This window comes from Rhinopithecus roxellana, chromosome 1 (genome assembly GCF_007565055.1).
Source record: "Rhinopithecus roxellana isolate Shanxi Qingling chromosome 1, ASM756505v1, whole genome shotgun sequence".
NCBI lineage: Eukaryota > Metazoa > Chordata > Mammalia > Primates > Cercopithecidae > Rhinopithecus > Rhinopithecus roxellana.
In genome coordinates, this window is record NC_044549.1 from 100,976,599 (window position 1) to 100,989,134 (window position 12,536).

The 12,536-nt window shown below is 46.9% G+C and overlaps 1 protein-coding gene across 1 annotated transcript in view; it reads right to left on the reverse strand.

Annotated features, from left to right (window-relative positions):
• The window catches only part of GMPS (guanine monophosphate synthase), a 76,725-nt gene extending 71,066 nt beyond the window's left edge, over nt 1–5,659 (reverse strand). The window contains exon 1 of the mRNA XM_010365895.2: nt 5,297–5,659. Within this exon, the coding sequence (XP_010364197.1) occupies nt 5,297–5,323 (27 nt within the window). The 5' untranslated portion in view covers nt 5,324–5,659. The remainder of the gene's footprint in view (nt 1–5,296) is intronic.
• Nucleotides 5,660–12,536: the final 6,877 nt, after the last annotated feature.

Sequence of the window (12,536 nt, forward strand, 5' to 3'; positions counted from 1 at the left end):
ACCAACAAGAAAACCAATTGACTGTTATGTTTTTACTATAATAAAGCGATTTTTTAACCACCATCATTCTTGAGCAAATACAGAAACATCTCTATTCCACAATAAGCATGAAAAGAATAATATTCTACACAACCCAGAATTGTATATGCCATACAGAGATTTAAAATTCTATGAAACAATTACTTTTCTGTTGATTCACAAAGTGCTTCAGAATTATGCATTAACCCTGACACCTTCATTCATTTTCAGCATCTAAACATGCTTTAGGTTAGAAAGAGGCATAAAAACAAAGTTTAAGGCCAGGGCCGGACATGGTGGCTCATGCCTATAATCTTAGCAGTTTGGGAGGCAAGGCAGGCGGATCACCTGAGCCCAGGAGTTCGAGACCAGCCTGAGCAACATGGTGAAGCCCCATCTCTACTAAAAAAGTACAAAAGTTAGCCAGGCATGGCGGCATGCGTATTTAGTCCCAGCTACTCGGGAGGCTGAGTCGGGAGAATTGCTTGAGCCTGGGAGGCGGAGGTTGCAATAAGGGGAGATCATGCCACCATACTCCAGCCTGGGTGACAAAGCAAGACTTTGTCTCAAAAACAAACAAAACAAAAGAAAACACAAAGTTTAAGGCTAGGCATAGTGGCTCACACCTGTAATCCCAGGACTCTGGGAGGCTAAGGCGGGAGACTCACCTGAGATCAGGGGTTCTGAGACCAGCCTGGCCAACAGGGTGAAACCCTGTCTCTACTAAAAATATAAAATTAGCCGGACGTGGTGGCACATGCCTGTAATCCCAGCTACTCGGGTAGCTGAGGCACAAGGATCACACAAGAATCACTTGAACCAGGGAGGTGAAGGTTGCAGGGAGCCAAGATCATGCCACTGTACTCCAGCCTGGGCAACAGAGCCAGACTCCGTCTCAAAAGAAAAAAAAAAAAGAAAAAGAAAACAAAGTTTAAGAATGTCTCACAACAGTAAAATCTGATTATTCTGGGTAGCAAATAATTATTCGTTACTTCAAACAACATCCTTTGGAGTGTAATTCATTAACCTTAAAAAAGTATCAAATACATTTGTACAAGTATAGGACAAGTCTATACTTTTCGTAAAAATTCTTAAAAGACTGAATTGTTTTCCTTAAGTGACGAGTTGGCCCATGCTAAAGGCAATGTCATCTGAGATTCCTGGAGGAATTTCAAAACCTTTCAAGTCTAAGAACATACTACACTAAAAACCATTCCTTTTGTCTGCAGCAGTTCTTCCATTCTAAATGAATATCCTAACAGAATAAAATCTGAAAAATCTAACTTTTATCTAAGAAAACAATTTACTAAGTTGTGACAAAAGTTGATACAGTTGTTCAATTCTCAGTGCATCCTGGATAAAAATCCCAGGTTATATTCCCATTCCATTCAAAATCTTAAATTTGGAAATTCCAAACTTAAAATTAACATTATTATTTTATTTTACTTTTTTTGAGACAGAGTTTCGCTTTTTACCTAGGCTGGAGTGCAATGGCGCAATCTCGGCTCACCGCAACCTCCGCCTCCCAGGTTCAAGCAATTCTCCTGCCTCAGTCTCCCGAGTAGCTGGGATTACAGGCATGCACCACCACCCCGGCTAATTTTGTATTTTTAGTAGAGATGGGGTTTCTCCATGTTGGTCAGGCTGGTATTGAACTCCCGACCTCAGGTGATCCACCTGCCTCAGCCTCCCAAAGTGCTGGGATTACAAGTGTGAGCCACCGCGCCCAGCCAAAATTAATATTATTAAATGCCATTAAAGATTCTGTATCACATGCAATCACTAAGGGAGTGTTTATAAAACATCTTTCATCCAAGTATGATACGACCTAGTCATAACCTCTCAATGAAGGTGATAGGACAGGTACCACCTTTACTCCAAACAAGAGTCTCACCCTTAGATGGGGGAAAGGAGAAGGAAACTTGACAAGTCACCCAAAGCACTACTCTGATAATGCTGCTGCCTTAATAAAACTCAAGAAAGTTACCATGTCAAATACACCCTTGCCATAATAAAAAGTTTTTAAAGAAAAGCTGATCACCTATGCTGGGAGGATGCAAAGGTGTAAGAATGACACAATGGACTTTGGAGACTGAGGAGGAAAGCGTGGGAAGCAAGTGAGGGATAAAAGACTACAAATTGGGTGCTGTGTATGCTGCTCGGGTGATGGGTGCACCAAAATCTCACAAATTACCACAAAATAACTTACTCATGGCTGGGCACAGTGGCTCACGCCTGTAAATCCCAGCACTTTGGGAGGCCGAGGCGGGCGGATCACGAGGTCAGGAGATCGAGACCATCCTGGCTAACACAGTGAAACCCCGTCTCTACTAGAAATACAAAAAAATTAGCTACAGGTGGCAGGCAACTGTAGTCCCAGCTACTTGGGAGGCTGAGGCAGGAGAATGGCGTGAACCTGGGAGGTGGAGCTTGCAGTGAGCCGAGATCTTGCCACTGCACTCCAGCCTGGGCGACAAAGCGAGACTCCATCTCAAAAAAAAAAAAAAAAAAAAAAAAGAACTTACTCATGTAACTAAATGACACCTGTTCCCCAATAACATACGGAAATAAAAAATTTAAATAAATAAAATGCTGGCCAGGCACAGTGGCTCACTACTGTAGTCCCTGCACTTCGCAACGCTGAAGTGGGAGGATCGCTTGAGCCCCGGAGTTCCAGACCAGCCTGAGCAACATAGCGAGACCTGTCTCTACAAAAAATAACAATTAGCAGGGTGGGGTGACCCACGCCTGTACTCCCAGCTACTCATGAGGCTACGGAGGTCAAGGCAGCAGTGAGCTGTGATCACACCACTGCACTCCAGCTTGGGTGACAGAGCAAGATCCTGTCTCAAAAAAATAATATAAATTAAAAATTAAATAAAGTACTGTGTATAAAAAATAATTAAAATATCCCAAATGCTTTTAGAGCTTTTAGGTCCCTCTCTAGTTTCTATCATGCAAAAATGCCGTTTCAGAAAATCCTGATAACTGAAATGTACCAGAAACAGGAATTAAAACCAGCTCTTGCCCAACTTTTAATTTATGAACTAAGATACACAAAGGCCCAATCAATGTACAAAGCAAGCCCTTCCTCCCAAGGGAAAGGTGGTTCAATGGTAGGCTATGCAAAATAAGACTTCTACTTATTTCCAGGTGGGCCTCTCAGAAATATGCATAATAAAGTAGGTGATACAAGGTATTTCCCATATTTAATATCTCTTTACTTAAAATGTTTATGATCAATGGCATGTTATGGTTTGTCAGGACTTTTTTTATCCTCAGGGGTACATACAATAATCATAGATTTGATGAAATATGTTAATTCTCCAGATGTTCCTCTTGAAAATGCTTCCAATTCAGTCCACAACTAATCGTTCACAGAGTTTTTAAAACGTTTAATTATGCTATAAAACATAAAGAACCTTGAAATAAAATTAATTCACCTTAGGCTCAAATATAGCAAACGGATAAGATTATCTTTGTAATTCTAAGTCGAGCAAAACAAAAAATACCAGTTAGGAAAAAGAAAAATCCTCCTATATCCTCTGGAAAGAGATCTTAACACTTTCCTGTCACTTAGTTTTGTGAAAATACTCCTCTAAAACTCACTATGTATCTTTCAGAGCCCATAAATTTTCAGTCCTTCTAACACCAGTTATTTCATCTATCAGCATAAAGATGAATCTTTCCAATGAGTTGTCAGGCTCAAAACTAGACAGAAAAATGCTTTGCAAGTCAACTAGTATGCAGGAAAAGAGCTGAACAATGAGGTTTACATTTGCTCCTGCGGTCAGAAACTAAAGGTTTTGTGTGTCTTCATCAGTTTTACAACCCTCAGAAAGAGCTCCCCGGACCCAAGCACCACTGGTGCCTTGGTTAAAAGAGTTAAAATCAGCTACCTTATAATCTTTATTCATTTGTTCAACAAATACTTTTTGAATTACTACCAGGTGCTAAGCAACCATTCAAGAGTACCTCCTAAGATGTGACCCTTGAGCACCACCTTTTAAAGAGAATGTTAAAATTCTGCCTGTATAAGGCACTACTATCTGACGTAGAGCACCAAATCCCACTCGAAGTATATAATCCCACCTCCCGAATGAAATTTAATTAAGTTTTTTCCTAAAGCTAGGCCCTCAACAGCGTACAGGAGGAGGTATATATATCTTACTCAAGTAAATCGCAGTTCAAAACTGCGCGGTTTCCCGCAGGCAAAACTGACTTAGTGAAGGTCGGAAAGAACTCCAGGCCAATGAAAATGTTAATACAGAGGTGAAAGCGAAGGTGCCCAATTCAGAAGCGGGCGAAAGTACGAGAAAGGGTCTAAGAAAAAAGTGAGTTGGAGGCGAGGAGATGCGCAGCAGCGGTCAAACGTGCTCTCCCCGCCGGGTACGTCAAGGTGGCAACTTTTCCAGCACTCCGGACCTCCCGACTGTCCAGCCCTCGGGCGAGCTGGCACGACTCGCATCCCGGGGAGCGACCCCAAAGGCGGGAAAGCCGGTTACCCCGCAAACCAGCAAGCTAGACAGGGAGTAAGCTGGACGGGGGCGGGACCTGGACACACACCCTTTCCTCTCTGAGAAGGAAGCGGGGAGGGGGAACGGAGTGCGCGACCCCGGGGCCACCAGCCCTCACGCGGGCCGGTGGGGGGGGAAGGGGGAAGACGGTGCAGCCCCGCGGGGTTCGTCCAGAACCGACCTAACCGCTACGGAGTCCAAGGCCGGCGGGGGAAATGGAGCGGGCCTCGCCGAGGGCAGGCGGGAAACCGGGTGGCGGGAAGACCAGAGGCCGGCCCAGCTCCAACGCCGCACAGGAGGCCTCGACCCTGCCCTGCCTTCGGCGGGCCACGGGATCGCCACAACAGGCCCCCAGCCTCCCAAAGGGATGGGGTGAGAGCCAAGGAAGCCCCCATCACGACACGCAGACACATAAGCCTGCTCACCTCCCTACCCCCACCCTCGGGCCGCGCTCGCGGGCTCTGCGCCCCACAGCGGCGCGGGGGAGGCGGGGGCCATCGGCGCGGCCGCGGGAGCTGATGCCCTCCCCGACGCCCGGACCTCGACACGCAGACAGAATCAACAAAGCAAAGCATCGCCGCTCCCAAGAAAAAAAATGCCACAGGCCCCGACCAGGGACTCTCCGACACATGGCTGCCCGGGCCGCAGGGCTGCGCGGACCGGCTGCGGGAAGGGGTGGGGAAGGGCCCCGCGGGGTGGCTCCCGGGTCCGGGAGTCTCGCCTCCGCCGGGATGCGGTGCTGCAGGGACCCCCACGCTGACCTTGGAGTCTCCGTTGCACAGAGCCATCGGGGCCAGGGCCGGGGCCGCGGCGGTGACGGCGACAGTACGAGACGGGGCGGGAGGGTGCCGGAAGGGTCGGCGCCGCGGGCCAAGGCTGAGAAGGAGGCCTGGTCGAGGAGCAGCCGGCAGCGGAGACGAGCCAGCCGCCAGAGAAGCGCCGAATGGAGCAACAGCAGCAGAGCGCGGGCCCCAGCGCCGCGGGAGAGGAGACCAGCAGCGCGCACGCTGCCCCCGCCTCCTGCTTCCGCCCCGGCCGGCCACTGGGAGGAGCCAGAGCCCGTTCGGCTTGGCAGCCGAGCCTCAGATACCCTCCGCAGCCGCCGCCAAACCGGCCGGCCCTCGAGAGGAGGGGCTCGCGGCGTCCGGCTCCGCCCCCAGCCCCGTCCCCGCCAGCAAAGCCGGCCGGGTCTAGGCGGCCCGCCCTTGGGAAGAGGAGCCCGCAGCACCCACCGGCTCCGCCCCTCCCGCCCTCGCACCGAGGAGCCCGCCCCGGGAGGAGGGGCCTGTGGCGCCGGCCGGGAGAAAAACCGAAGCGGAATCCGAGCCAGTTTGCTTCTACCCGATTTGCCTGCTACCTTGGACGACTGCGGGAGACTGGCGGCACCAAGGAGGCCTCCTGAGAGCTGGGCCTCTGGCGGAACTCTTAGCCGGTAGCGTGGCCTTATCTCAGGTTGTCGGACATGATGGAGGCCAAGGCTGCTTTGGAAAGTTCCGTGACCATATCCCAAGGACGTCATTGTAGGAACTGATCACTTAGATACTTCAAAAGTTATACAGCGCCCTACAAAAAGTTATACAGCAGGCGCAGTATTTCCGAAGAAAAGGGAGTTTGGGAGTGGTAATCTGGTGAGCAGCTGGCCCAGGGAACTGGTCATGAAGCTCTGTTTGCACAACAATGTTTTTATTGGAATTGTTTGTGGGGAAGGGGCTGCAGTCCCTCCACCTATCCCTTGGCGACCATCAAGATGAGGTGTTACCTTGAATTTGGTTACCTAGAGGCCTAAATCGAGATTGGGGTATAAAGAATAATACTTGGCCGGGCGCGGTGGCTCAAGCTTGTAATCCCAGCACTTTGGGAGGCCCAGACGGGCGGATCACGAGGTCAGGAGATCGAGACCATCCTGGCTAACACGGTGAAACCCCGTCTCTACTAAAAAATACAAAAAGCTAGCCGGGCGAGGTGGCGGGCGCCTGTAGTCCCAGCTACTCGGGAGGCTGAGGCAGGAGAATGGCGTAAACCCGGGAGGCGGAGCTTGCAGTGAGTTGAGATCCGGCCACTGCACTCCAGCCCGGACGACAGAGGGAAGACTCCGTCTCAAAAAAAAAAAAAAAAAAAAATACAAAAAACTAGCCAGGCGAGGTGGCGGGCGCCTGTAGTCCCAGCTACTCGGGAGGCTGAGGCAATGGCGTCTCAAAAAAAAAATAAAATAAAATACAAAAAACTAGCCGGGCGAGGTGGCGGGCGCCTGTAGTCCCAGCTACTCGGGAGGCTGAGGCAGGAGAAGGGCGTGAACCTGGGAGGCGGAGTTTGCAGTGAGCTGAGATCCGGCCACTGCACTCCAGCCTGGGGGAAAGAGCGAGACTCCGTCTAAAAAAAAAAAAAAAAAAATAGAATAATACTTGAGATAGCTTCCAGCTAACAAAGCCTTTCCACAAATATTGTTATTATAATACAGCCAACATTCTGCTGCAGTCATTCTTGTGTCAGACTCTAGTTCGGGTATTAAGGAGCCAGAGTGAGAAAACACTTTGAAAACTAACTTTAACCAGTCCTGTGAAAGTAGTAAGGTAGGATTGATGTTCTTATCCTTTTAACAAATGAGGAAATTGAGGGGTAGTGAGAAAATGTGCCTCTCAGGATAGAATGTAAGGGCTCACTAATCTGGGAAAGAGTAGACAAGTTTATTAGTGAAATATTTACAAAAACGAAAGGTCCAAGGTCCTAGTGGAACTGAGACTCAAGTATTTCGCTTACCTTTTTATGAACGGAAAATTGAATATTTGAACTCTCCAAAGCTATGGATACTGGCTTCTCTGGGTAGGTCTGCATGCACAATCTAAAGAAGAGTGTAGTAACCAATAGGAGAGCCTCAACTTACATAAACATCCACCTCCAATGGAATGGAATGTGATGTGATATACTGGCATTAAGGATTGGCTAAATCCCATCTATTTTTTTTTTTTTTTTTTTTTTTTTTTTTTTTTTTTTTGAGATGGAGTCTCGCTCTGTCACCCAGGCTGGAGTGCAGTGGCCAGATCTCAGCTCACTGCAGGCTCCGCCTCCTGGGTTCACGCCATTCTCCTGCCTCAGCCTCCCGAGGAGCTGGGACTACAGGAGCCGCCACCTCGCCCGGCTAGTTTTTTGTATTTTTAGTAGAGACGGGGTTTCACCGTGTTAGCCAGGATGGTCTCGATCTCCTGACCTCGTGATCCGCCCGTCTCGGCCTCCCAAAGTGCTGGGATTACAGGCTTGAGCCACCGCGCCCGGCCGAATCCCATCTATTTTAAACAATGCTTAGTTTAAATATATTCTAGGCTGGGCATGGTGGCTCACACCTGTAATCCCAGCACTTTATGGGAGGCCGAGGCGGGTGGATTACCTGAGGTCAGAGTTCCAGACCAGCCTGGCCAACATCATGAAACCCCTTCTCTACTAAAAATACAAAAATTAGTCAGGCGTGGTGGTGCGTGCCTGTAATCGCAGCTACTCAGGAGGCTGAGGCAGGAGAATCGCTCGAACCTGGGAGGGGGAGGTTGCAGCAAGCCAAGATCATGCCTTTGCACGCCAGCCTGGGCTACAAGAGTGAAACTCCGTCTCAAAATAAATAAATAAATAAACAAATTCTAGTGGTCAACTGTGCTTAATGGCTAAGAATATTGGCATGCACACAATATAGGATCCTGATATTCTTAAGTTCTTCTTTAGCTTCTGACTCTATTGACCCATCCCTCTTTGTTGAAACTGGATTTTCCTTAAAATGCACCAAAAAGTTGTCTTTTCATCGCTATGATTGCTCTTGGTTGCCTTTGCTTGCTCCTTTTCCGGTATCTGTCCTTCAGGAGCTTTAAGGTCTAGATTTCTTCAGTATTTCTATTCCTAATCCTTCTCTCATCTTACTCTTCCTTGGGGCACTTGTTTAAAAATACAGACTTGTTGGCCAGGTGCGATGGCCCACTCCTGTAATATCAGCACTTTGGGAGGCTAAGGCAGGTGGATCGCCTGAGGTCAGGAGTTTGAGACCAGCTTTGCCAACATGGTAAAACCCCGTCTCTACTTAAAAATACAAAAAATTAGCCAGGTGTGGTAGTGGACACCTGTAATCCAGCTATTCAGGAGGCTGAGGCAGGAGAATTGCTTGAACCTGGGAGGCAGAGTTTGCAGTGAGTGAAGATGGTGCCACTGCACTCCAGCCTGGGCAACAAGAGTGAAACTCCATTTCAAAATAAATAAATAAATAAACAAAATATAGACTTGTTTTTAAAATACCCTTAATATGCTCTATGTTTTAACAACTCTCTTCTGTGCTCCAGACCCAGATAACTATGTTCATCCTCAGTTCAATTGTCAATGTCATGTTAGGCCCCAGACTCAACAAGTCAAAACAAAACTTCTCTCCCAATCTCTCAAACTTCATATTGACACTTACTTTTTCTTTTTCTTTTTTTTTTTAGACGGAGTTTCGCTCTTGTTGCCCAGGCTAGAGTGCAATGGTGCGGTCTCGGCTCATTGCAACCTCCACCTCCTGGGTTCAAGCAATTCTCCTGCCTCAGCCTCCCGAGTAGCTAGGATTACAGGCACCCGCCATCACGCCTGGCTACTCATTGACACTTATTAGGGAGAAAACATTCAGTCTTTCACAAATAACCTGTGGGTTTTCATAGATGCCCTTTGTCAAGTTGAGGAAATTTCCTTCTGTTCCTCTTTTGCTGAAAGTTTTGGTCAAGAATGGATGCTGTCAAATGCTTTTTCTGTGGCTATTCAAATGACTATATAGTTTTTCTTTTTTCAGTTTTTGAATATGTTAAATTACAATGATTGATTTTGTTTGTTTGTTTGTTTGTTTGTTTGTTTGAGATGGAGTTTCACTCTTGTTGCCCAGGCTGAAGTGCAATGGTGCAATCTTGGCTTACTGCAACCTCCACCTCCTGGGCTCAAGCAATTCTCCTGCCTCAGCCTCTCAAGTAGCTGAGATTACAGGTGTGTGCCACCACACTCAGCTAATTTTTGTATTACTAGTAGAGACTGCGTTTCACCGTGTTGGCCAGGCTGGTCTCGATCTCCTGACCTCAAGTGATCTGCCCGCCTTAGCCTCCCAAAGTGCTGGAATTACAGGCATGAGCCACCACGCCTGGCCCTGTTTCATATATTTTGTCTGAGTTTTTTTGTTTGTTTCAGGCAGGAGGGTAAATCCAGTCCCTGTTACCTCTTCTTTGACAGAAGCAGAAGTCTGGAAACCTTTTCTTTGTTTTTGTTCCTGGAGATCCATGTCCGCTGAGTGGAAGTCTCTTTTAATGATACATTGAGGCAGCTTAAACCTACAAAGTCTTCCTTCTTTTTTTTTTTTTTTTTTTTTTTTTGAGACGGAGTCTCGCTCTGTCACCCAGGCTGGAGTGCAGTGGCCGGATCTCAGCTCACTGCAAGCTCCGCCTCCCGGGTTCACGGCATTCTCCTGCCTCAGCCTCCTGAGTACCTGGGACTACAGGCGCCCGCCACCTCGCCCGGCTAGTTTTTTGTATTTTTTTTTTAGTAGAGACGGGGTTTCACTGTGTTAGCCAGGATGGTCTCGATCTCCTGACCTCGTGATCCGCCCGTCTCGGCCTCCCAAAGTGTTGGTATTACAGGCTTGAGCCACCTCGCCCAGCCAAGTCTTCCTTCAATGCTTGTCATATAAATATTTTTGTTAAGGGACAAGGTTGCCTTTAATTCAAAAAACTTAGGCAACATAGAACAGTGATGTTGAGTCCTTTAAATGCAATTGTATGCTTTCTAGGACCAATACATTTTTTCAAAATACAGTTGCTAAAACCTACAGATAGAAATTTCATACAATATTTCAGATTTGGTATGTATGTATCATGTCATAAAATATGTATTTCAGGTATAATCCATGGTTACCTTATTTCATCTTTCAAAATGTTTAATATTTTCAACCTCCCATTAACAAAAAATTAACTTGTAAACTTATAAAAAATATTAGTTGTTAAAATGTGGAAGGAGGTACACAGTTTTGCAAAATTATTTTAGGGCAGTATATGAGGTTTTTTTGTTTGTTTGTTTTTGAGACAGAATCTCACTCTGTTGCCTAGGCTAGAGTGCAGTGGCACAATCTCAGCTTACTGCAACATCTGCCTCCTGGGTTCAAGTCATTCTCCTACCTCAGCCTCCCAAGTAGCTGGGATTACTGGTGCACACCCCCATGCCTGGCTAATTTTTTTTTTTTTTTTTTTTTTTTTGAGACAGAATCTTGCTCTTGTCACCCAGGCTGGAGTGCAATGGCACAAACTTGGCTCACCGCACCCTCCACCTCCTGGGTTCAAGCGATTCTCCTGCCTCAGCCTCCTGAGTAGCTGGGATTACATGTGCGCACCACTATGTCTGCCTAATGTTTTTGTATTTTTAGTGGAGATAGGGCTTTGCCATGTTGGCCAAGCTGGTCTAGAACTCCTGACCTCAAGTGATCCACCTGCCTCGGCCTCCCAAAGTGTTCGGATTATAGGCATGAGCCACTGTGCCCAGCAAATTTTTTTTTAATTGAAGACAACCATTCTAAAATACAAATGTGATCATTTTATGGCTCCCCATGGCTCTCAGGAAAAACTCCAAACTTCTAGCATTTCTTATTAGGCTCTTGGAGGTTTGACTAGCTCTTGTTTACCTTGCAGCCTGCTCTCTTACCACTGCCCCCATCACTCTACTCTCTAGCCATGTTAAACTGCTTCAATTCCATAAACATGACATGTTCTCTTTTGACATGGGCCTTTTGTACGTAAATGTCTTCTGTGTGGAATATTTCTGATTCCCTCCCCACAACTCTGAAGTCTTGGGTTACATGTCTCCTCCTCTTGTGATCCCATAACCCTTTCCTCTTCATTAATACTTGCCACCTTCTACATTTTTTGTTTTTGTTTTTGAGATGGAGTCTCGCTCTGTTGCCCAGGCTGGGGTGCAGTGGCACAATCTCGGCTCACTGCCACCTCTACCTCCTGGGTTCAAGCAATTCGCCTGCCTCAGCCTCCGGAGTAGATGGGATTACAGGTGCCTGCCACCATGCCTTGCTAATTTTTAGTAGAGATGGGGTTTTACCATCTTGGCCAGGCTGGTCTCGAACTCCTGACCTCAAGTGATCTGTCTACCTTTGCTTCCCAAAGTGCTGGGATTACAGGCATGAGCCACCACACCCAGCCTTCCTTTTACTGCTTTTATTTGTTCACGTGTCTCTGTCCACAGAGAGACGCTGACAACAGTATCACTCCAATAGCAATAAGCAAAGCCAGCACCCAAATACTGGTTTCTAAATACCATTCTCCAGCAAGAGAAACCAGGGCTTCTTAGAGAAATGGCTGATTTCAGGACCAAAAAAGAGATAAGATGACTAGGAACAACTTTTTGTACCAGAAGTAAGGAAGTGCTCAAGGAATCATGGGGACATGTCAGAAGGACACAGAAGTCAGCTTGAAAGAGCTTTTACTGACCAAATCAAAACAATATGTCAAAATAGACAATGATAGTAAACATTATATCCACTGAATCAATTAGGAATATATCATTCTATGCCAATATAAACAAATGAAAGATTAAATGGAGAGAAGAGAAAGTTCTTCCTTATAATGGAATGTTGACTAATAAACATATAAGGAATAATTGAATTAGAATATCTTCATTTTGCAACCATCATAAACATAATAAATTGCCGGGCGCGGTGGCTCAAGCCTGTAATCCCAGCACTTTGGGAGGCCGAGACGGGCGGATCACGAGGTCAGGAGATCGAGACCATCCTGGCTAACACGGTGAAACCCCGTCTCTACTAAAAAATACAAAAAACTAGCCAGGCGAGGTGGCGGGCGCCTGTAGTCCCAGCTACTCGGGAGGCTGAGGCAGGAGAATGGCATAAACCCGGGAGGCAGAGGTTGCAGTGAGCCGAGATCACACCATTGCACTCCAACCTGAGGGACAGAGTGAGACTTCGTCTCAAAAAAAAACAAAAAACGAGGTTTTATC